Raw genomic sequence first — 23,091 nt, forward strand, 5'->3', positions numbered from 1 at the left:
GGTGCTTATGGGGGGCCAGCTACAGCCTAAATTAACTGAAATGTGAGCAGTGTGTGGCTGGTTTAAGGGGGATTTTCATCACATTGGAAATATAGCTTCTATTTTCCTGAGTCTACAGGAAGTGAGTGCAGATCTCCCTAATGAGATAAATGGCAGCGGTTTTAACCCTCTTCTGCTCTACCCACAATAAAATAATAGTAGTACTTTAACTGCTTTTCTATGGGTACCCTTGTTCAGTATAGCCAAAGGTTACAGCAGTAACAGGAGGACATTGGCGTATAAAGTAAACCCCCCCCCCCCCTCCATTGCGGGGGTTACGTTCCGGACCCAGTCGCGAAAAGTGAAAATCCGCGAAATAGAAAAACCCTATTAAAATGGATTGTAGGCATGTTGTTTTTTTTACTGTCACTGTACGTGTAAAAGCATTTTAAGGTCTTTAAAGTGGAGTTCCACCCATTTTTGGAACTTTAGATCTATGTAATCCCCTTTAAAATGGCTTTTACCAATGGAAACTTTTTTTTTTGCTAGTAAATACCTTAATTTCGGCTTTATTCTTCCTCTCCTCACTTCCTGGTCCAATCGACGATGATGTCATTCGGCGATCCGCAGTGTCTGCTGGGATGTATTCTATTCCAGAAATCTCGCAGTAGCTGTATCTGTACTGAGCCGTGCCTGCCCCGCCTCCGCCCCGCCTCCTCTCATTGAGTTGCATTGTATGAATGTATTAAGGCCGTTCTCTGCCCCGCCTCCGCCCCGCCTCCTCTCATTGAGTTGCATTGTATGAATGTATTAAGGCCGTTCTCTGCCCCGCCTCCGCCCCGCCTCCTCTCATTGAGTTGTATTGCAATACAACTCAATGAGAGGAGGCGGGGCGGAGGCGGGGCAGAGAACAGCCTTAATACATTCTAAAATGCAACTCAATGAGAGGAGGCGGAGGCGGGGCAGGCACGGCTCAGTACAGATACAGCTACTGCGAGATTTCTGGAATAGAATACATCCCAGCAGACACTGCGGATCGCCGGATGACGTCATCGCCGATCGGAGCAGGAAGTGAGGAGAGGAGGAATAAAGCCGAAATTAAGGTATTTACTAGCAAAAAAAAAAAAAAAAGTTTCCATTGGTAAAAGCCGTTTTAAAGGGGATTACATTCAGCTATGTATTCCAACCTATTAAAAATGGGTGGAACTCTGCTTTAAACACACTTAAAACAATAGAAACTCATTTAAACAAATAAAATATACTGAGAGACAGAGCAAGAGCTATGGAAAACACAAAAATATTTCATTTCTAATGATTTATATAGTAAAATAACATTACAAAAAAAACGCAATATACCGGGACCGCAAAAACTGAACCGCGATGGAGCGGGGGTTTACTGTATTTGTTTTAGCAGCTAATGCAGAGCGTTTTGGGATGATTACCCTTCAGAATATGGACCTTACAAAGTCTTTAACTTGATGTTCTACGTTGTTGAGCTCCATTAAATCTTTTTCTCTCTGAGTGTTAGCGGTGTTTTGCATTGCATGGAGATTGGTTTGTTATCCACATGGGATCATTGTGTCCAGGGTTCTTCTCAGATTACTCAGATTGCACAGAGAGTAAGAATCCTAATCAAAGTATAGTGGTTCTGCTAGAATAACCGCCTTGGGTAACCGCAGTCAGCCCGATGCTTTGGAGTTACCAACATCTTTATTAGTCAGAAATCATTCACATCTAGTGAACTGCCTAGAGGCATAATATCTAGCTGTTCATAGGCACAGCAGAAAATAATAAATGCACAACGATGGTAACCTATCTTCATAGAACAGCTAATGCAACAAGGGTATTTGGAACAGAAGACATTGGTTAAGCCAGCCATACATGGATTAAAATTTGGCCCATGTATCGGTAAGCTGGTTGTATACAAGTTGATCTATAAAACGTCTTGTTTACAACCAGCCTGTCTGTTTTTTCCCCTGAACAATTTGTGCCTTCAGCTATAGATGGCAACACTAACTAATTTATTTTTGCTAGTGACGCGCCAAAGTTACATCCACCGAAAACAATTGTTTAAAAATAGGTTTTTCAGCGTTGCGCCGAAAGGAAAGGGAAAAAAAATTGGTAATGGCTGGCGAAAAAATTTTGCTGGGATTTTACTTCACTTATGTGTTTTTCATAGGTCGTGACTCAAAAAATGCATTAAACGCAACACGGTAGCATTTTTGATGCATTGTTGCGTTTTTTCATTTAAAAGGTGCGGTTTGCCAAATATGCAGCAAGCAGGATTTTTCACACAACTTCAAAAGGTGCCAATGATGGCTGACAATACATTCAAATCCAATTGAATTCAAGACATTATTTTAAGTCATAAATAATACAATTCTTTATAAATATAATTTTTAATAAAACTTAAATTTTGGTTTCGGCCAAGTGTAGCCTGAATTTTCGGTTTCAGTACTAAAATTTTCACCACTAGTTTTTAATGGTGGGAAAGGCTCCCCGCCATCAGAATACATGGATACAGCAGGAAGGATTCCCCTATTCACCTCAAATATGTGAATGAGGGAATTGGATCTTTTTTTTTTTTTACATTTTTTTTTCTCATTCCTCTGACCGAAAAAAAAAAAAAAATGTATGGGCTGCCTCAGTGCTTTACTTTAGATTGGAGAATCGGCAGATCTAGCCGTGTATGGCTTCTTACGGCTAGTACACACAGGTACGAAAATCCGCCGGTTCAACAGAAACTGGCTGACAGCAGCCTGTTCCAACAGAAGCCGGTTTAACGATAGCCTTTTATCGAAAGAACATGCTAGAAAACCAGCATCTGATCAGCGCTTGCAGTCAATAGCTGTGAGCATTCATCAGTGTGTTGTGGTGGGGGGGCAGTCCCCCTGTCAGAACACAATAGCTGAGCGGGGGGAGATCGCTAATAATCGTTAAACGGAAAAAAGAAAAACTTCCCTGCGTGTACCGAGCATTACTGTCCATTATTTTTATCTACAGTCTCATCCTGTACAAATAACTGGTATACTTATGTAGAGGTTTACCTAGGAAACACATTAGTTTGCTTTTATCTAGAGTCTGAGTGATCATATAGTTAAAGTGGTTGTAAACTTTGTTACACCACTTGTACCTACAGGTAAGTCTATAAAATGGCTTACCTGTAGGTACTGTGCATATCTTCTAAACTTGTTTATGTGACGTCATCGGCTGCATGCACTCTGAAGGTCCGGCTTACTATGTTGGACCTTCAGAGCCTATGCCGCAAACAGGCAGCTCCTGCAGGAGTAACGTCATCGCGGCTCTGGTCACTCACATCGCCGAAACCTGCGAACTCGGAAGAAACACCTGGGAAGATGTCAGCCGTCTCAGCGGTGAACGGGCGCCGCTGGAAGGGCTTCGTTCTAAGGTAAGTATTTCATAATGAGCTAGTATGCGATGCATACTAGCTCATTATGCCTTTGTTTTAGAGGTTTGTATGTTTTTCTTTCATCTGGGGGTTTACAACCTCTTTATTCATATAGATTTATGTACTTATTGTGGTGTTTGGTTTATTAAACGGGACTCTAGGCTGGTGTTTGAAGGAGGCATGCTTGATGTTGGTAGCTGTTTGTAGGATAGTTGAATTATAGAATAAGCGCAGCCTTAAAATCGTTATTTCCCAAAACTTCTTTCAGAACTGCACCTGAGAGATTGTAGCTCCTTCCAGACACAGGAAACGCTTCTACCTTCAGGCTTTAAAAAGTGACTCCTTCCCACAGATCCTTGGTTTGTTTCATCAGGCTTGGCAGGAACATTGCAGAACTGTGGGGAGGCTAAGATCCTTCAGGGCTGGCCTGGAAGAGTAATGTCTTCCCTAACCCTTTTTTCTTTTTAATGTGGTGTTTTTATTTTTTGGGCCCTAGGCATTTCCTGGTTATAGGTAGGGGATGTTCCGGCTTCTTCACTTTCTGCTCTGGGAGAGCCTGTACTGCCTAGAGGTTTGGCCTTGTTTTTTTTCTTGCAGGGGCGGACACCAGTGCTTCCTTCTTTGTGGGCCACAGGACCAAGTTTCTGGTGGCTGGAAGGCACTTGCGTCATTTCCACGAGGGACAGGGCTTCTGGGTCAGGGCTAGAGTAGACAGTCAGAGACTGAGGACATGTTGCATTGTGTCGCTAGACTTCACTACTCTTAATGGACCTATTACAATGGTCCTGTTACTGACTGCTGGGGCCCATGACCCGCACTTCAAACACCAAAGGGATGCTTGTGGCCCTCGGTTTGCATGTTGGGCACCAGGACCTAAAGGATGTCTTCCTCCACATTCCTATTTGCCATCGATCTCAGAAGTTCCTAAGGCTAGCGATAAGTTCAGGAAATATTATGCATTTACAGTTAAGAACTCTACATTTTAGTCTCTGGTCCGCTCTGCGAGTGTTTACAAGGCCCTGGTACCTCTGCTCCTGAGAGGGGTAGTAGTGTTTCCTTGATTTATCTCCTTTTCTTTGCATTTTCAGAAGAGAATTTGTGAGAGGATTTAATTAACACTTGCTTGCAACCATTTAGAGAGTTTGGGCTGGATTGTAAATATCAACAAGTCAAATTGAATACCTGCTCAGGAGGTTCTTTTTCTAGACTACTTGATCAATACTGTCGAACAGAAATGTTTTTCTTCTGAAGGACGAGAAAGAACTTGCAAGCAGCCATGGCTATGCTATGATCCATTCATCCTGTGTCTATCAGGAATCTGATGTTGGCTCTAGGCTTTCTAACTTCTTTCGTCACAGTGGTTCAATGGGCAAGACTGCATTTTTGCCCGCTTCAGCCATATCTTCTGCGAGTATGGGATTGGTAGGTGAGCTTGTTAGAAATCATGGTGAAGAATTACCCACCAAAGTTAGAGAGATCACTGTTATGGTGGGAAGAGCGGAAAGTTCTTATTGAGGGTCTATTTGGGTCCTTTTCCAGTGAGCAAAAAACTGCCCATGGATGCCAGCTCCTGGGGCTGGGGAGCCCACTTGAGCAGAAAATGGCGCAGGGTTCTTTGACAAAGACCCAAGCATCAAATCCTCAAACTGGAGAGAGGTAAAAGCTAGTGCTTCAGCCTTATCATTTTTTTGTCCTATCGGTCATCATGTCATCCGTCTTTTTGGACAATACCACAACAGTTGTCTATATAAACAGGCAAGGGGGCACAAGGAGCAGAGCCGTTCAAAATTTAGCAGGAGAGCCTTCTCTTGGCATAGGGGCATCTGGCATCCTTATTGGTAGTTCACCTCAAAGGCACTTTGAATTTGGTGGTCGACTTCCTGAGCAGGCATCAGGTGTGGGAGACAGCGTGGACTCAATTTCTACAGAATCTTTGGTGGTAAGATTTTAATTAAGGCTCTGTGCCGATTCAGATCTTTCTAGTATGGGATCTTTCAGTGGTCCTGCAGGCTCTAACAAAGTATCCATTCAAATCTTTTAGATTTATCAGCTCTGAACTTTATTACCTTCTCCTGATGGCAGTAACTTCTGCATGCAGAAGTAGTGAACTACAGGCTCTATTAGGGAACATTTTTTTGTAAACTTTTTTCAGATCGGATTTTATTAAGGACAGAATTTCTGCCAAAGGTACAATGTCCTCCCAACATTTTGCCCAAACCCATCAGGAGTAAAAGAGAAGTTTTTTTTTTTTATGTCTTTGATGTGAAAAGAGCAGTTTTGTGTTACCTGGGGGTAACCAGGATTACAGACTCCTTTTGTGTTGTGTATGCTGCCGTTAAGAAGGGCAGAAGACGACTAAGGGTTTCATATCCAGATGGTTATCACATAGGCTTATGTCTGGATGAATTTGGATCGCCTCTTTGCGGATTCATGCGCATTCTCCAAGAGCCCTTGCAGCCGCTTGGGCAGAAAGGGCTAGAGCCACCCCAGCCACTTTTCCTTCACCACTACAGATTGGACATGTTGTCAACGAGAGACCAGGCCTTTGGCAGAAAGGTTTTGCATACTGTTGTCCCTACTTAAAGAGGAAGTAAACCCTCCTCTGTAACTTGTACCTATAGATGATCCTATATTAAGGCTTACCTATAGGTACTGTAAATATCTCCTAAACATGTACCGTTTAGGAGATATTTACCTTATATGCAGCCAGTGACGTCACTGGCGCATGCGCTCTGAAGGAACGGCCGCTGGTGCCGTTCCTTCAGAGTCCCATGCCGTGACCGTCAGCTCCCGCGTGTGTGACGTCACCGCAGCTCCGGCCAGTCAGATGGCCGGATGCCGCGATCCCGGACTGGACATGTCGCCCATCATACAGGTAAGCGGGCGGCATGGCGGGGGCTCGTTCTAAGGTAAGTATTTCATAATGAGCTAGTATGCGATGCATACTAGCTCATTATGTGTTTGTCTTTCAGGTTGCAAAAAAAAAAAAAGTTGAATGGGTTTACAACCTCTTTAAGACTGGCAATTCTTGTTTTAGCCTCTCAGGTACTGTCCTGAAAGATGTTTTAGGAAAACTCAGACTTAACTGTAACTTGTTTTCCAGTAGTCTTTCAGAACAGCACTGATTGCCCCACCCGTATGTTGTAATATGCTTTGTTATTCTTTATATGTTTCAGCTTGGCCTGAGGTACACTACTACAACTAAGCATCTGTGGGAATGAGCCTCTTTAAAATCTGAAGGTAGACGTTTCCTGCGTCTAGTGGAAGGTGATACAATATGTCAGGTGCTGTCCTAAAAGACTACTGGGAAACCAATTGCTGGTAAAGTAGGCAATAGATGGATTCAAATTTGGCTAGTTGAGCCGAGACGGGTCGAATGTCGATGGGCAGGCTTGTTGTATTGAAGTCAATTGACGACTATTGCCCGCAGTGGTCATTGTATTCTGACAACCAGGAAACTTTTCACTGTCAGAATACAATAGTGCAGTGGGAGGTCAGTGTTGGAGTCAAGGTTTCTTATTTTTCTCTTTAACCCATGGTTAAAGGAAAGAAAATTGCATGATCTATGCTCAGGCTTTCTTTCCTGCAAACCTCCAGGAGAACACAGTGATTACTGCTAGTGGCTATAATAGCCACTAGCAATAATCGCATGTAAAATCCGACAGGCTGGTTGTACCAAAGTTGATCGATCAACGGGTACATTCAGCCTGCCCATACATGGTTAGAGTCTCAGCCGGTGCCGGCTGAAATTTGAACCATTTTTGGCTGGCTTTAGAGCCGGTTCACGCCATTACGACTTGCCAGGCGACTTGGTCAGCCTGGCAAGTCGCGCACCGTCGGGTCCATTGAGTAGTACAGGAGCCGTTCTAATAGGAGCGGCACAAGTTGCTCCGACTTAGAAAAATGGTCCTGTACTACTTCGGGGCGACCTGGAGGCGACTTTCATAGACATTCATTATATGAAGTCCGTGCAAGTCGCGGTGCACGCGACTTCACAGGTCGCCCCCGAAGTCGGAGCGAACTAATGTGAACGGGGGCTTAGAATAATTTGGATTTTTCTGTTGTGCCTTCTGAATTAGACCTCAAGCACATGGACCTTAGCTGAATGCACAACATAGGAAAAATACACTGTATGCCTGTGCGGGTAAATGCTTATGCAGAAGTTTGGATGTGTACAGTTATTTGTGTTGTCAGCTGTATTCAACACCTGCAGCTCCTTGGGCGCGGCAAAGTGTTGGATTTTTTACGCCTTTTACAGAAGAGACCTTTCATTTTCTACCAACATTTGCATGCATTTATAAATGGCCACCTACAATACACCTACATATATGTATTACCATTTAGGGCCCATTCACACTATGCGTAGGGCTGCGTAGTCCTAGTTCAGTTCACACCATTGTGATTTCTACTGAAAAAAGTAGGACATGCTCTACTTTTTTCAGCACGGAATGATGTGACGCATTACACTTCATTGTGACACACTGATGAAGCAAATATCATTTTGTGACATGTAATAAAGGAGAGAAAAAAAAGTAAATATTGCAGTACATCCTTAAAAATGCATTGGCATCGTTCCCTTCACAGCGTACATCATCTGGTACTGTATAGGCATCTGCTGGTGTGACTGAGCCCTAAAGCCAAGCCCATCCTGAAGACCCACCAGTAGCACATGTTTTGAAGGTAGTTTCAAATGTAGGACCGGGGGAGTAATTGGTGTCTTGGCAATGTGGTTTTGCTGTCTGCATGAGCTGTTGGTGGAACTTAAGAGGGTTTGCTAAGTGCTCCAGAACTAATTTCTTGCTTTTATTATCAGTAAGATCTAGTCACTGTCCGTGTGTTGAACCAAATTCGGATTGGAAGCGCCCTTCAAGGATAGGCAAATCTACTTATGGATAAGGTTTGCATATTACAACAGCTAAAGCCCAACTCAAGCCACTTTTTTTTTTTTTTGAAAGATTGGGGAAAAATGTCGTTGGGTGTTTTTTTTTTTTTTTTTTTTTTTTTTTTTTGCTTTTTAGCAGTTTTCTGATTAGTTTGTGTATTCATGTAATGTGAAATGAAGAAAACCATTTCCAACAGAGACATACACCCCAGTAAAACCCTACATTTCATAGAGCAGGGAAAGGTTAGAACCTTGTCACATTGAGAAGACTCTCCCCACATTTTTCCCGGCAAAACCCAAACCTTGTATGCCTGAGTTGTTATCCCTTTGAACTTCAAGGCTCCGTTCGCATGTAGGCGTTTTGAGGGCGTTTTTCTGCTCTAGGATCAGCTCTCAAAACGCCCAACAAGACAAATCCTATTCATTTCAATGGCCCCTGTTCACATCTGAGCGTTTTGACGCTGTGAGCAAAACGCCCAACGCTCAAAGTACATGAGCTTCTTTTTGGGCAGATTATAGGCGTTTTCCATTGGTCTCTATTCAATCTAAAAACGCCTGTAAAAACTCCCATAAAAACGCCTGTAATAGCAATGCCAAGATGTGAACATAGACTAAAGCCCAAAAAAATGAAGAAAAACAACATGGCGGTCATTGAGATTAAAAAGTGCATGCTCAGCAAGAAGTTTTTTTTTCTTTAGTTTTGGAAAGAGTGTGAATGAGTAGAACCCCTATTAGATCTCCGTTACAGATATTACTCTCTTAAAATGTTAATTTCTGTCTAATTTGTGATAGATTTTTCTAATGAAGCCGGGGATAGCAGTGAAAACCTTACAGGGTTTCTAACTCTTCACTACTTTTTTCCCCCCAGGCACCACATACAGACTAAGGTATTAACTGACTCATGAACAGTAATGCTCATTACAGCTGTTATCTGTGCATATACCGTATAGTGAATAAGGTTGGAAAAAAGACCACATTTTTACTATGTGTCTATTTACGAATTTTTAACGTGGCACTCCAGGAAAAAAAGTACTTGTAAATTGTGATTGGTCCAGAGAAGATATGTGAAATGCTTTGAATGTACTATAGGTTAGGAGGTGCCATGGGTTTTCAATTCATCTGTTTTCAGTGAAAAGAATACAGGATATTTTGTCAATGGTAGATTTAGACATGTCTATATCTCCCTTGCCTCTGAAGCACGATCTGCGTTAGGATCGCGGTCCAGAGGCTGCTGACAGCTATTGAGAAAGCAATGTGATGCCTCCTCGCAGCCTGTTCTAAACTCCATTTGTGCCAACAATGGAGTAGCAACCGTCTGTTGCTGAGCATTTGTGGTGCTTGACCATGGACTTGCATTGCTTGCCGCCCGCTGAATGACAGATGTTGAGTCCACTCTGCCGCAAAGCATTACGGCTGTGGCATGGAAATACCCCCCGACCTTCTACTTATTGCAGCTTTAGGCTGGGAGGTTAGCGGGTAGCTAAACTGTACATTTTTGCTGCCTTCCATTAGTCTAAACGAGCCTAATGGTCAAGATGTAAAGCAAGTGACCCACGATCATCGCTGAGCAGCAAAAGTCTCTACAGCTGATGGTAGAATCTGGCATAATATAATTAAGAGAAGTATGGCCAAAGCTTTTTTGGCCATACTTCTCTTCTGGTTCACAAGATTGCACCTATTTCTGCCCGATGATGTCAAAGAGGTGGTCTAGGCTCTGCAGGGATCCTTACAATAATGTCTGGATCTGTCCAGAAACCTGACCAGTAGCTGGCGCAGCCTCTTATGGCACTTTTCCACTGCAAGTACCGGCTCGGCTCCACTCGGCCCTGCTTGGCTCGGTTTGGTTTTCCACTGCATGGTACCGCATGGTACGGTGTTGCAACGGTTCGGTACGGTTTGCTTTTCCACTAAAGTAGTAAGTGGGTGGGATAACGATTCTCTGACCAATCAGTGGCTAGTAGTGACAAACAGTCAAGGCTGCATGCAAAGGATTGTGGGATATGGTATCGGTACGGCCCTCTTGGAACCACAACCAAGGTGGTACTGTTTAAGCGAGCCGTACCGTTCAGTTCAATGTAGTGGAAAAGCGCCACCGTACCGAACCGTTCCGAACCGTTCCAACACTGTACCATGCAGTGGAAAAGCGCAAAAGCGAGCCAAATCGTTCGGTTCCATGCAGTGGAAAAGCACCTTTAGTGCGCCGCTGAAAGCCTCAGCCAGCCGCTCCTACCCTCTTCACAACCCAGCGCTGGAGGGGCAGAGCGGTGACTGATGGTAAAGATTGAAAACTGAGCGGTCATGTCATTAGAGCTGATGGGGGACAACTGTGTGTTTATTTTCCAATCCCTCACTCCTCCTCTAAAAAGCGCTCCAGGCCCCTCCTCTTCATTGGGTGCCCCCACAGAAAGCTGCTTTTCCTGGGAGCACCCTGCGTGCTTGCTCCCATTGACACAGACAGTGGGACTCGGCCCTCCCGCCTCTCGTTCCCATGTCACTGGGTTTGATTGACAGCAGTGGGAGCCAATGGCTTCCACTGCTATCAATTTGTCCAATGAGGAGAGAGACAGTGGCTGGAGCCGCTGCTCAGGTAAGAAAAGGGGGGGGGGGGTCTGGGGGGATTTGCAGCACAGAAGGTTTTTCATCTTAAAGCATGGAATGCATTAAGGTGAAAAACCTTGAGACTTTACAAACACTTGAACATCTACATGTAGATGAAAAACCAATACACATAACTTCCCAATCACAATAAAAAAAAAAATCCCCTGGAGTTCCACTTTAAGAATTTCTCAGTCCTGTGTATTGTATATAAAGTCTGTTAAGGTTTTTTTTTTTATTTTCTTTTTGTAAATTAATACTTTTAGGTTTAGTTAAAATTTTATATTCTAGAACTTTCTTGTCAGAACTGCTTTTTGATTTTTGATTTTTTTCTCCTACATATCTTTATTTGTTTAACATATTTGTGTATTTTGTGGTCCATAATGTGATGGAATTGTGCTATAGGCTCTGCCCTAAAAACAGGTTTATCACAATATTATCTTGAAGATGCATGTAAGTGTAGTATTGTTTCTTCTAACTTCTAAAGAATTCTCTGTGTATTTAATTCCAGTGACCTTTTTCTTTCTTTTTCTACGTTGTTGCAGAGACCTAAAGGACAGGGAAACAAAGGTATGTCTGCTCTTCTTTTTTTTATTTATTTTTTTTTTGTATTCCAATATTTTTGACAAATCAATAATACATACTGTATGTGGGGAAAAAAATCTAGTGATTGATCTTGGCTTATTTTGTGACTTTTCATTAGGATCGAGTTTACTGAAATGGTTTAATTAAACCTGTCATGGAATTATACTTTGAGAGTTGGTGAAATGAATAGTTTCATAGTAAAGATCTTTTATTAGCACTCACAGTTCTTGGCATTATTTATTAGCATTCACATTCAAATATCAAAGCTGAAGTTTAGTGAAAGTGTGTGTGCGCGTGTATATATGTAATATGTATGTGTGTGTATATGTATGTTTTATATATATATGTGTGTATGTATATATATGTATGTATGTATATATATATATATATATATATATATATATATATATATATATATATATATATATATATATATATATATATATATATATATATATATATATATTAGGGATAGACCGATTATCGGGGGCCGATATGCACTTTCCCCCGTTATATCGGTATCGGCCCCGGAACTGCCCGATATTTTTGTGACCTCATTTTGCCTTCCTAGGCCGCCTCCCTTGCATTGGACAGCCTCGTCTGTAGTCGGGACTAGTCTCCCGGGAGTCTATCACAGCCATACATGCACCCACAGCAGCCCGGTGCCAGCCACCCATATCCACAGGATAAAGTCTGTAGTGCAGGATAAGTAACTGGTGTTTGCAATGATAGCCAGAAAACTACATTGTTCAGACATTAAGGCCCTGTTCATATCTGAGTGACTCGGAATCGATTGCACAATTCTATATTGAGCATTAGGGTGCCATTCATTGTTAATAGTACTCCAAATATGCCAACATTGGTTTTTTGTTGTATAACAAAATGCCCAAAAACACATCAAAATGTGATATTTAAAAATGCTCCAAAAAAATGGTACATCAACTACCTTGGTGCGTTTTTGGAGGGGAGCGCAGCCCATTCAATGATGTCTCTCCAAAAACATTGCTCAGATGTGAACTAATCCTTTAGTTCATCTTCAATTATAAACTTTCAGCCTTACTTCAGTTAAATAAATTCACATTTCTCACCAGTTATGGCAGTCACCCTTATTTAGGAATACAAAATGCAATCTATTTTAGCTTACCAATTCTTGGATGTGATGACTGCATTCGATTACATAGGCTTAAAACATTTTCAGTAGATAAAGAAAACCCCTGTTAATTCTGCCTGAAATGTGTTCTTATCACTTTAATTGCACTAAAAACACAAGCCATGTTATCTTCCTTCTGTAAACCAATTCTCCCACCTCCACTGTAATAGGGATAAAGAGACAAGGTATGCGCATGGGAGTTCATTCCGGTGTTCCGTGAGAATTACCTACCCATGAGAAAAACCTACCCTCGTCACTTCCGGCGCACGGCAGTGTGTGTAATGCGGCGGTTACATTAAAACAGCTGTGTTGCAGTATGAGTCATCTCCGCTCCTATCCCTGTCACTTCCCTGATCTGGGCTAGTAAATATAAAAGCGGCGGCGGGTGTATGAAAATATAAATCACGGAGCAGAGAGCCGCTTTTATATTTACTAGCCAAGATCAGGGTAGTGACAGGGATAGGAGCGGAGATAACTCCTATTGCAGCACAGCTGTTTTAACGTAACCGCCGCGTGGGTAGGTTTTTTCACGGAACACCGTGATCATTTCATACTAGTGAGCATGCGCACTAGTCAGCTCCTCAGCCGCTCCATTAGGTATTCGGGGCTGTGAGCATGCGCACTGCTGCGCTACTCAGCTGTTCCTGGCAGGAAGTGACGAGGGTAGGTTTTTCTCACGGGTTAGGTAATTCTCACAGAACACCGGCACCAAGGCATACTGTGAATGTAGACTGGTATGCATGTGCAGCTCAAATGTCTGTCAGGAAGAAGATGATATTCTATTGTAGAAGAGACATGAGTGGGGAATTTGTCAAATCTTGAGCAGCTGTGCATAGTAACCAATTGGCTTCCATCTTCAGTTTTAGTTAAGCTTTGAAAATGCAGGATAGAAGCTGATTGGTTGGCATGCATAACTTCTCCTGTTTTGGTTAATTCCCCTCACAAGCTTTTAGTGACTGTCAGCAATATTCCTCTCTATGGCTATTATTCCTCTTTACCACTTGCCGACCAGTCACATACCTTGTATGTCATTGGACCTCAGGTGGTTATAAGACTGGATTGGCTTTGTTTATCTCTGGGCTGTGATAACCCCGGAAGCGATGACCTGACATCACTTCACAATGCCATTTTAAAAAATCAAAATCATCAGTCTGTGGAAAATTTTGCATTTCATTTTGAAATAAAGGTCCCAGCGTCTGGAGCAAGAGTGGAGAGGCACAGAATCCACGTTGCATGCGGTCCAGTGTGACGTTTCTATAGTCAGGGATGGCCGCTATCAAAGCAACCCATGGCTTCCATAACACCTCAGCAGTGCCATAGGCTGATTACCTCCATGCCACACTCCATTGATGCAGTTATTCAGGCAAAAGTAGCCCTGACCAAGTATTGAGTGCTTACTATACTGTACATGGACATACTTTTCAGTAAGCCAACATTTCTGTATTAAAAATCCTTTTTTTATTTTTTTCTTGGTTTTTATTGGTCTTATGTAGTAATCTGATTTTCTGAGATACTGCATTTTGGGTTTTCACTAGCTGTAAGCCATAATCCAAATTAAAAGAAAGAAATGCTTGAAATATGCAACTCTGCTCTGTGTATAATGCATCTATATAAAATGAGTTTTACTTTATGAATTTAATTACTTAAAATTAACTTTTTGATATTCAAATTGTGAAATGCACCTGTGTACAGTGGGTATAGAAAAGAATCACCCACTTTAAAATGATCACATTTTGTTGCTTTGCACCCTGAAATGAAGACAGTTTTTGGTTTGTCCAGCTGTATTTATTGGTGCAACCTATAATATCCAAGTGAAAGAACACCAACATGTCAAATAAAAAATAAAATAACATTCAAAAACAATCACTGAGTTGGAAAAAGAATCACCCCCGTATGTCAGTATTTTATTGGACCACCTTTTGCTTTAATTACAGCTTTTAGTCTGTTGAGATAAGTCTCTGCTAACTTTTCACATCTAGACATTGTAATATTTGCCCACTCTTCTTTGCAGAACTGCTCAAGTTCAGGTTACATTTCATGGTTACGGTTTGTGGACTGCAGTCTTCAAGTCATTCCACAGATTTTCAGTGGAGTTTAAGTCTGGGCTCTGACTAGCCCATGCAGGGACATTCACCTTTTTCCTCCAACCACTGTGTGGTCATTTTTGCTGTGTGCTTTGGGTCATTGTCATGTTGGAAGGTAAACCTTCCCAATGACCACTTTTTTTTTTTTTTTTTAACAGGAAGTTACCACCTCCATGCTTTACTGTAGGAATGCCGTTATTTGGATGAGTAAAGATAAAGAATAAAGAAAGTTGTCAATGAGACGGTTTACCTTCCAACATGACAATGACCCAAAGCACACAGCAAAAAAGACCACACAGTGGTTGAAGGAGAAAAGGGTGAACATCCTTGCATGGCCTAGTCCAGTGATGGCGAACCTTGGCACCCCAGATGTTTTGGAAGCACATTTCCCATGATGTTTATGCACTTTGCAGTGTATTTGAGCATCATGGGAAATGTTGTTTCAAAACATCTGGGGTGCCAAGGTTCGCCATCACTGAGCCCTGACTTAACCCCATTTGAAAATCTGTGTAATGACTTGAAGACTGCAGTCCACAAATAGTCAACTATCAAATTTAACTGAACTTGAGCAGTTCTGCAGTGAAGATCTAGATGTACACAGTTAAGCTGGATACACTCCATACAACTTTTGTTGTTGGATTGCCTATAGATTTACCTTCAACTATGTAGTGCAAGGGCCTGCCTGTTTGCATACAAACTAAAAGTGTTTAGGTCTGATCTCCTATTATATGGTTTTGAGAAATCTAAAGGAATAAATCTAAAGAAAACTGTATAGTGTGTATCCATCTTTAGAGACCCATACCAACAGACTAAAGGCTGGAATTAAAGCAAAAGTTGCTTCAACAAAATAATGACATAAGGGGGGATCCTTTTTCCAACTCAATGATTGTTTTTGATTGATTGATTTAATTTTTTTCTGACATGTTGGCATCTTATAGCTTCCACTTGGATGTTATAAGTTGCACTAATAAATACAGCTGGATAAAACAAAAACCTGTCTTTTATTTCAGGGTGCAAAGCAACAAAATGTGATTTTTCTATACCCACTGTGTATATATATATATATATATATATATATATATATATATATATATATATATATATATATATATATATATATATATATATATATATATATATATATATATATATATTATTTATTATTTATTCCAATATACAATGACTTTAGGAGTCACTTACTTGCCAAGTAGGGAGAGCATTGTTTTTCAGTGGATCAGCATACTGAAAGACTTGAAAGGAGGAACAGTGAAGCACATGGAACCAAGGTTCATAAAACTAAAAACACATTGTGTCTTGCACAACATAACGCAAAGTGGTTGTAAATCTTTCCATATACCCAGTGAAGTGACTGGCCTCAAGTGATGATTTTGATAGGTACCTGCTCTCACTTCCGTTCCGGTCGCCTTAGGCGATTGGTAGCGGAAGTTCTCCTTCCCAAAGTCTTCTGGGACACATGACGGGTCCTAGAAGACTTCAGGACCAGTCAGAGCACAGTGCCACTTTCGCATGCGCAGTGTGCACCCGGCTGTGAAGCCGCAAGCTGTCACAGCCGGGTGCCCATGGTAGAGATTCCGCTGAGGGAGGATGCGGGGCGAACATGGCTGGGGTGAGTACCCCTCTGGATCGTGGGACAGGTAAGTGACTGTTTAATAAAAGTCAGCAGCTACACTTTTTGTAGCTGCTGCGTTTTAATAAACCGAAAACTGACTCAAACTTTGCTTGAGGCTATGTTCACATGTGGGGGTAGCGGATCGCGGGCAGAATCACGGTGATTCTGCCCTCGATCCGGAAATCATTGCAAATCGCGGGACGCCTGTGCGTTGCCTGTGATTTGCAATGGCACCCCAAACGCTGTGCGATGTTGCCGTGGTTTCCGCCTGCCGAATCGCGGGAAACATCGCGCAAACAAAATCGCGGGACGCATGACACCCCAAAGAAGCTCTTGTACCTTTTTTGGGCATCATGCGTCCCTCGATTCTGTTTGCGCGATGTTAATGCGGTTCGGCAGGCGGAAATTGCGGCAACATCGCGCACAGCGTTTGGGGTGCCATTGCAAATCACGGGCATCCCACAGGCGTCCCGCGATTTGCAGTAATTTCCGGATCACGGGCAGAATCGCAGTGATTCTGCCCGCGATCCGCTACGCCCACATGTGAACGTAGCCTTATGGTATGTTTCCTGGTGAATAACATGGAGCTGGAGCTTTACTACTGCTTGTATTCCTGGTTTCTTGTGCTGCATAGCAGGAATAGGTGATATGTTTTCTTGACAAGAGAGATACTGATTATCCTAGACTTTCTGATAGACATTTCTTCATCAAATTGTTGGGTATTTCCCAGATAGATACATCATGTTCTTGTGTTGCAGCTATGGGGAAATAGTTTTCTTTGTCTAAGAGTATTCCCAGCTGCAAGTCTTTGTTTTCACATCTTGCTGATTCAAGTTCTCTTGTGTTGCAATAGTAAACAATATTTACTCAGTACAAAATGAATAAGAAAAATGTAGGTGGTGTAAGCCATGGTTCATAGGATAATTTGCCAAAACTGCTTCAGCGACCAACATGTTCCTAAGAACACTGTTATGTGAAGTAGTTACACGTAGCTTTATTTTCTTAGTCCAATTTTGCTTATAGCAAATGTATTTTCTTCAGTGTTATTCAATAAACATGAGCGAATTCTGTTTAGGATTAAAAATGTCACTTTACAAAGAAACCTGGTTCTATTAAGACATTTGCAACATTTAAAATTTCTATTTACACTATATTGTCAAAAGTATTGGGACACCTGCCTTTACACGCACATAAACTTTAATGGCATCCCAGTCTTAGTCTGTAGGGTTCAATACTGAGTGTGCCCACTCTTTGCAGCTATAACAGCTTCAACTCTTCTGGGAATGCGGTCTGCAAGGTTTAGGAGTGTGTCTATGGGAATGTTTGACCGTAATTCACAAAGCGCATTTGTGAGGTCAGGCACTGATGTGGCGGGAAGGCCTGGCTCGTAGTCTCCGGTCTAATTCATCCCAAAGGCGTTCTTTCAGGTTGAGGTCAGAACTCTGTGCAGGACAGTCAAGTTCCTCCACCCCAAACTCACTCATCCATGTCTTTATGGACCTTGCTTTGTGCCCTGGTCCAGATCATTTGGTGTAGGGGGATTGGGGTGTGGTGGTGTTTTTTTCAGGGGTTGGGCTTGGCCCCTTAGTTCCACTGAAGGGAACCCAGGTGTCGGCATATCAAGACATTTTGGACAATTTCATGCTCCCAACTTTGTGGGAATGGTTTGGGGATGGCCCCTTCCTGTTCCAACATGACTGCGCACCAGTGCACAAAGCAAGGTCCATAAAGACGAGGGTGAGCAAGTTTGGGGTGGAGGAACTTGACTGGCCTGCACAGAGTCCTGACCTCAGCCCAGTAGAACACCTTTGGAATGAATTGGAGCAGAGAATGTGAGCCAGGTCTTCTCGTCCAACATCAGTGCCTGAGCTCACAAATGCGCTTCTGGTAGAATGGTCAAACACTCCCATAGACACACTACTAAACCTTGTGTACAGCCTTCCTAGAAGAGTTGAAGCTGTTATAGCTGCAAAAGGTGGGCCAACTCAATATTGAACCCTACCCTATTGACTGGGATGCCATTAAAGTTCATGTGCGTGTAAAGGCAGGCATCCTGATACTTTTGACAATATAGTGTATACATGGGGATCAGCCATATTTACCCAAGGTAGGTTCTGCTTCCTGATGTAAACTAATTTATGCAGCGCTAGCTCCAATACTATTTGGTTATATATCAAATTGTCATAAACATAAAGTGCTAAGTGCTGAAATGATCATATATGCAATAACCAATAAATTATAAGTGCCGGTTCACACTAGGGCGACCTGTGAGGCGACCTGGTCGCCGCAGGTCACCTCCCATAGGGAAGCTGCGGACCCGTTCTAATAGGAGCAACACAAGTCGCTCCGACCTAGAAAAAGGGTCCGGAGCTTCTTTGGGGCGACCCGGAGGCGACCGCCATAGACTTCAATGTTATGAAGTCCGTGGCAGCCGCTCCGAGGTCGCGGCGCGCCGTTCGCACCGCGACCTCGGAGATCGCGGTGCGAAGTAGCGTCGCTGCAGTGTGAACCGGCGCTTAAGTGCATAAATCCACATAAGTGATTGTAAATAAGTCCAAGTAAATATTCAGTGCTTGAGAAGAAAAGTCCTTAGTGTGATCCAAATAAAGTGCCAAAGTGCCAAGTAATCAAAAGTGCTTGCAAAGTGATAAGGTGCCCCTCACGGTTCCCCACTCACCAGATTGCCGATATAAAAAGACCTTGGAAATTATTGCACACTGGCCCGGGATCTTTTGAAACCAAAACTTCTCCTATGCAGCCTTCGAGGAGAGACCTGCTACTGGTGATCGGGACCTACTACTGGTGACCTGGAACTGGTGATTCGGACCTGCTACTGGTAATGCGGACCTTCTATTGGTGATCTTCTATTGGTGATCTTCAGGTTCTGCTTCCTGCTTTGCAGCACTACAGCTTATTTGCACAGTGCCAATCTAGGTTTTCTGACCCATTAAAAACTGAAATGGCATGCTATGCCAAACTGCTGCAAGCAAAGCCAATAGAATATTGGCATGTATTAAAAAGGGGATCCACTCTAGAGATCTTGAGTATGCTGTCCAGTTCCAGGCACCAGTCCAGAGAAGGGCAACAAGGTGTAATAAAGGGACTGGAGGACTTTGGCTATGCGGAAAGACTAGCATTGCAGCTATGAGGAAAGACTAGCATTGAACCTATTCGCTCTGGAGAAGACACTTGAGAAGGGATATGATATCAATGAACAAATACCCTACTGGCAATCCTAGCATAGAGAACAAACTTTTCACGTGGCCATTAGAAGAGAATCGGTTTAATCTTGAACTGCGTAAAGGGTTCTTTACTGTCAGAGCGGTAAGGATGTGGAATTCTCTTCCACAGGCAGTGGTATCAGCAGGGAGCATCAATGGTTTCAAAAAACTATTAGATGGGCACCTTAGCAACCACAATGTACTATTGACATAAACACATACACACACACATACCCCATAAGATGGACTGGTGTTTTTTTTTTTTTTTTTTTTTTTTGTCAACCTCACTAACCATGTAACCATATGGAATCACTTTGTGGCTAGGAACCATTTACATTTGTAAGAGAAGCTTTATTCAAAAGTATACCGGATTAAAAAAAAGAGGAAATATACCTACTTTTTGGATGGCCAGAGTGCAGAAAGCAGTGGTGTTTAAAGTATTCCACTCTTTCAGGTGTGTGGAATACCTGCTCTCCCACCGCATGCTGTTTTCTACTGTTGACTGTGAAAGTGATTCTAGAGATTGTCCTTTAAAAAAACAAACATGTCATACTTACCTGTTCTGTGCAATGGTTTTGAACAGAGCAGCCAGACCCTCAATCTTTTTTGGGTCCCTCTGTGGCGGTCTTGGGTTCTCCCACATGCTTACTGCCCCCAATAGCAAGCCTATGACAATAGGCTGGACGGTAAGCAGGTAAACCCCTTCAATACCAGGATATTATAAACATTCCTTGGTAGACAAGGGGTTAAAGTAAATGGAAAGTACTTTGAAAGCATTATACAAGCATATATTCCTGGTCCTGATGGAATCTCTAGCTACCTAAAACTTCATGTAGCGTCAGTGTCATTAGTTGGAAGTTACATTTTAGACTCTAAGGTGTAATTTAAATTGTACAAATTCCTCTGCTATGGGCACTTGAATAACTCATAACTGGCATAACTTTTTTTTTTTCTCCTATTAAGAAGGTTATAGTTTTTGCTAAGTTTATATTTACAGACTAGACTTGTTAAAATTTGTAGGCTGAACTAAAAATGTGTAAAGAGATGTTTACTGCAATCATACATTGTGACCGGTTTAAGTTGGCTTGTATATCTATCTGCTAAGGTGTCCATTAGCACATTCACAAGTTCAGGTATTGTAAAAACAGACTGTCTGTCAGATTTGATGATCCTGCTAAAAGGTTTTTCCGAAGAGGTAACACGTTTGTTACTGTTATGCTTGCCTTCTATTGAATTATAGATGTGTATAAATGAACACTGTGTACAGCTGCTCTGATTTCTAACTGTTTTTTTTGTTTTTTCAGTTGCAGTGCAGAACGGTTCAATGCATCAGAAAGATGCAGTAAACGATGACGACTTTGAGCCATATTTAACTAGCCAGACGAATCAGGTTGGTTAAAATTGCAACTTGTGAAGTTGAATGTCTTAGCTTGGTTGCTGTTGTTGACTTACAGCCCACAGCTTTTTAATGTCTAAATCATGGTACACATTATGAGCTTATCAGACAAATGATCGTCCATTTTCTTTTGCATGCTAGTCTCCTATTGAAAATGAAGAGGATACTAGTTAAAAAAACATTTTTGCACAGCCAAATAAAAATTTTGGAAGTGATGTATTGTATTGTGTTTTCGGATGAATACTGTGCTGATTAAGCGACAATTGTACAATCTGGTCATTTTCTACTTGTCGCTTCAGGTAATTTCAGATTACCGTATGATCACTTTCTAAAGTGTTTTCCTTCAAAAGTGTTTTTCTCTATCGTTCATTGACAGACGCATTTCCATATCTTTTTGACCATTGGGTTATGCTGCCCCTACAGGAGTAGGACACTGAGCAGGAAAAAACTTTACCACGCCTATGGGGCAGTCCTTGCAGTCATACACCCACCCACTCTGCTATAGCCCACGGTTTGTTTCTGCCTTGTTTAGGAGTAGGACCTAGTTCCCTGCTGGGACTTTGGTCTTGGCTGTTTGTTTTTGGGAACCTTTTTTGTAAGACTTTATTTTTTAGTTAGTGTTCCTGAGAGAACTACAAGCTACAGCCATCGGGGTTTCGGACTGGATGTCCCAGATCCTTAAGGTCTCCCAGCCTGGCCAGCGAGCAGGGTATAGTCTATCACTAGACCTCACCACGACAGGCGGTGGGCCCGCAAATGAAACACCTCGGCGGGATGCACACGACCTGGGATGCCCTGAGTCGCTCTCCTCCTGGGGACCCACTGATGCCTCTGTCTGACTCCCCAGGGGGTAATGGAGACCGCATGGCGCGGTGTGGGGGTCGCCATTTTGCTGTAGTCTTTCTGCTCTGCATTAATTTAAAAATGTTCTCAATGTAATGCATTGGCAGCCATGCTTTGGTAGTTTCCCATAGGAATGCATGGGGCGGCCATGACCCAGCTGTTTTTCGGTTTCCTGTGTCAGATTGTTTCTATTCTCTGCACAGAACGTTTCTAAAGCCTCCGGACTCTTTTGGTGGTCTGTTCCTGTGATTCCTCACCCTGCTGAAAGCTATGTTAGGGCTGGGACTTGTGGGACCATTGGTGCAGCGGTGTGGATCGCATTTTTTGCGACTTTTCTTAAATTGACACTGCTTTTTTTTATACTCAGTGCTAATGAAGTCTCAGGACCAAATCTCACCTACAGACCCCCTTAGTGCAGTTGCGGGACCCTCCAGGTCACAGCCCCTGTCTGCTTTTACAGCAGTTTTGGAAAGCCTGGTGTCAAAAGTGGATTTAGTTTTAAAAAAATGCCACCTGCCGAAAGCGCCCTTTGCCTCCACCTCCTCTGTAGAATCCCCAGATTCTGAGGTAGATGTGGACGCATACCATCCTGGTGGATCTGCATCATTCTGATGGCGAGAAGGACATTTCCTCGTCAACTGCCGCGTGGGAAAGTGAGCTGGGGGAGGCACTTGGTGTCGGTGCGGTAAACCTTAAAAATGGCGAATGAGTCTACAGCGTCAGGGACCGCAGGTGTCTTTTTGGTACTCGCAAATCTCAGACGTCAGACAAGGTGTTTCCCTGTCCGGAACTTTTTGACAACATTGTCAATGAACAGTTGGGGCACATCAAACAAATGTTAGTGGTGCCTAAGCGCTTTAAAAGGCGATACCCCTTCGTGGATGCGGTTTTCACTAGGTGGACTGTGCCACCAAAGGTGCATCATCCGGTTTCTGGCTTGAACGGCATGACTGTTGAAAGCCAAGTATCGAAGGACAGAGGTCTTTCAGATTTTGATTCCTACACTTTGAAGGCCAGGAAGTCTACTTCCAGGAAGATTTATCATTGTATGTGGAAATCGTACATCTTATGGTGTGAATCGCTGAAGGTGCATCCTCGCCTGTTTTCGGTGGCTAGGATTTTGGCCTTTTTTTTAAAAAAGGGGTCGAACAGCTGTTGGCTTTGGGCACTATCAAAGGCTAAGTGTCGGCCTTGTCTGTGTTTTTTCCAATGTCCTTTAGCTATGTATGCCTTTAAATTGCAGTTTTGTACAAGGGGTTGGCCATATGGCTCCTCTGAGACGATCCCCGCTACCTCCGTGGGACCTTTAATTTTGTT

At 42.7% G+C, this 23,091-nt stretch overlaps 1 protein-coding gene across 2 annotated transcripts in view; it reads left to right on the top strand.

Moving 5' to 3' along the window:
• The window catches only part of YTHDF3 (YTH N6-methyladenosine RNA binding protein F3), a 71,515-nt gene that overhangs the window by 13,827 nt on the left and 34,597 nt on the right, over positions 1 to 23,091 (top strand). The window contains exons 2-3 of one of the 2 annotated variants that reach the window (XM_082259214.1): positions 11,377 to 11,435; positions 20,840 to 20,925. In XM_082259214.1, coding sequence (XP_082115340.1) covers positions 20,860 to 20,925 — 66 coding nt within the window. In that variant the 5' untranslated portion in view covers positions 11,377 to 11,435; positions 20,840 to 20,859. The remainder of the gene's footprint in view (positions 1 to 11,376; positions 11,436 to 20,839; positions 20,926 to 23,091) is intronic. The other variant, XM_082259213.1, reaches the window with a different exon arrangement.

This window comes from Pelophylax lessonae (assembly GCF_965119305.1).
Source record: "Pelophylax lessonae genome assembly, chromosome: 5".
Lineage (NCBI taxonomy): Eukaryota > Metazoa > Chordata > Amphibia > Anura > Ranidae > Pelophylax > Pelophylax lessonae.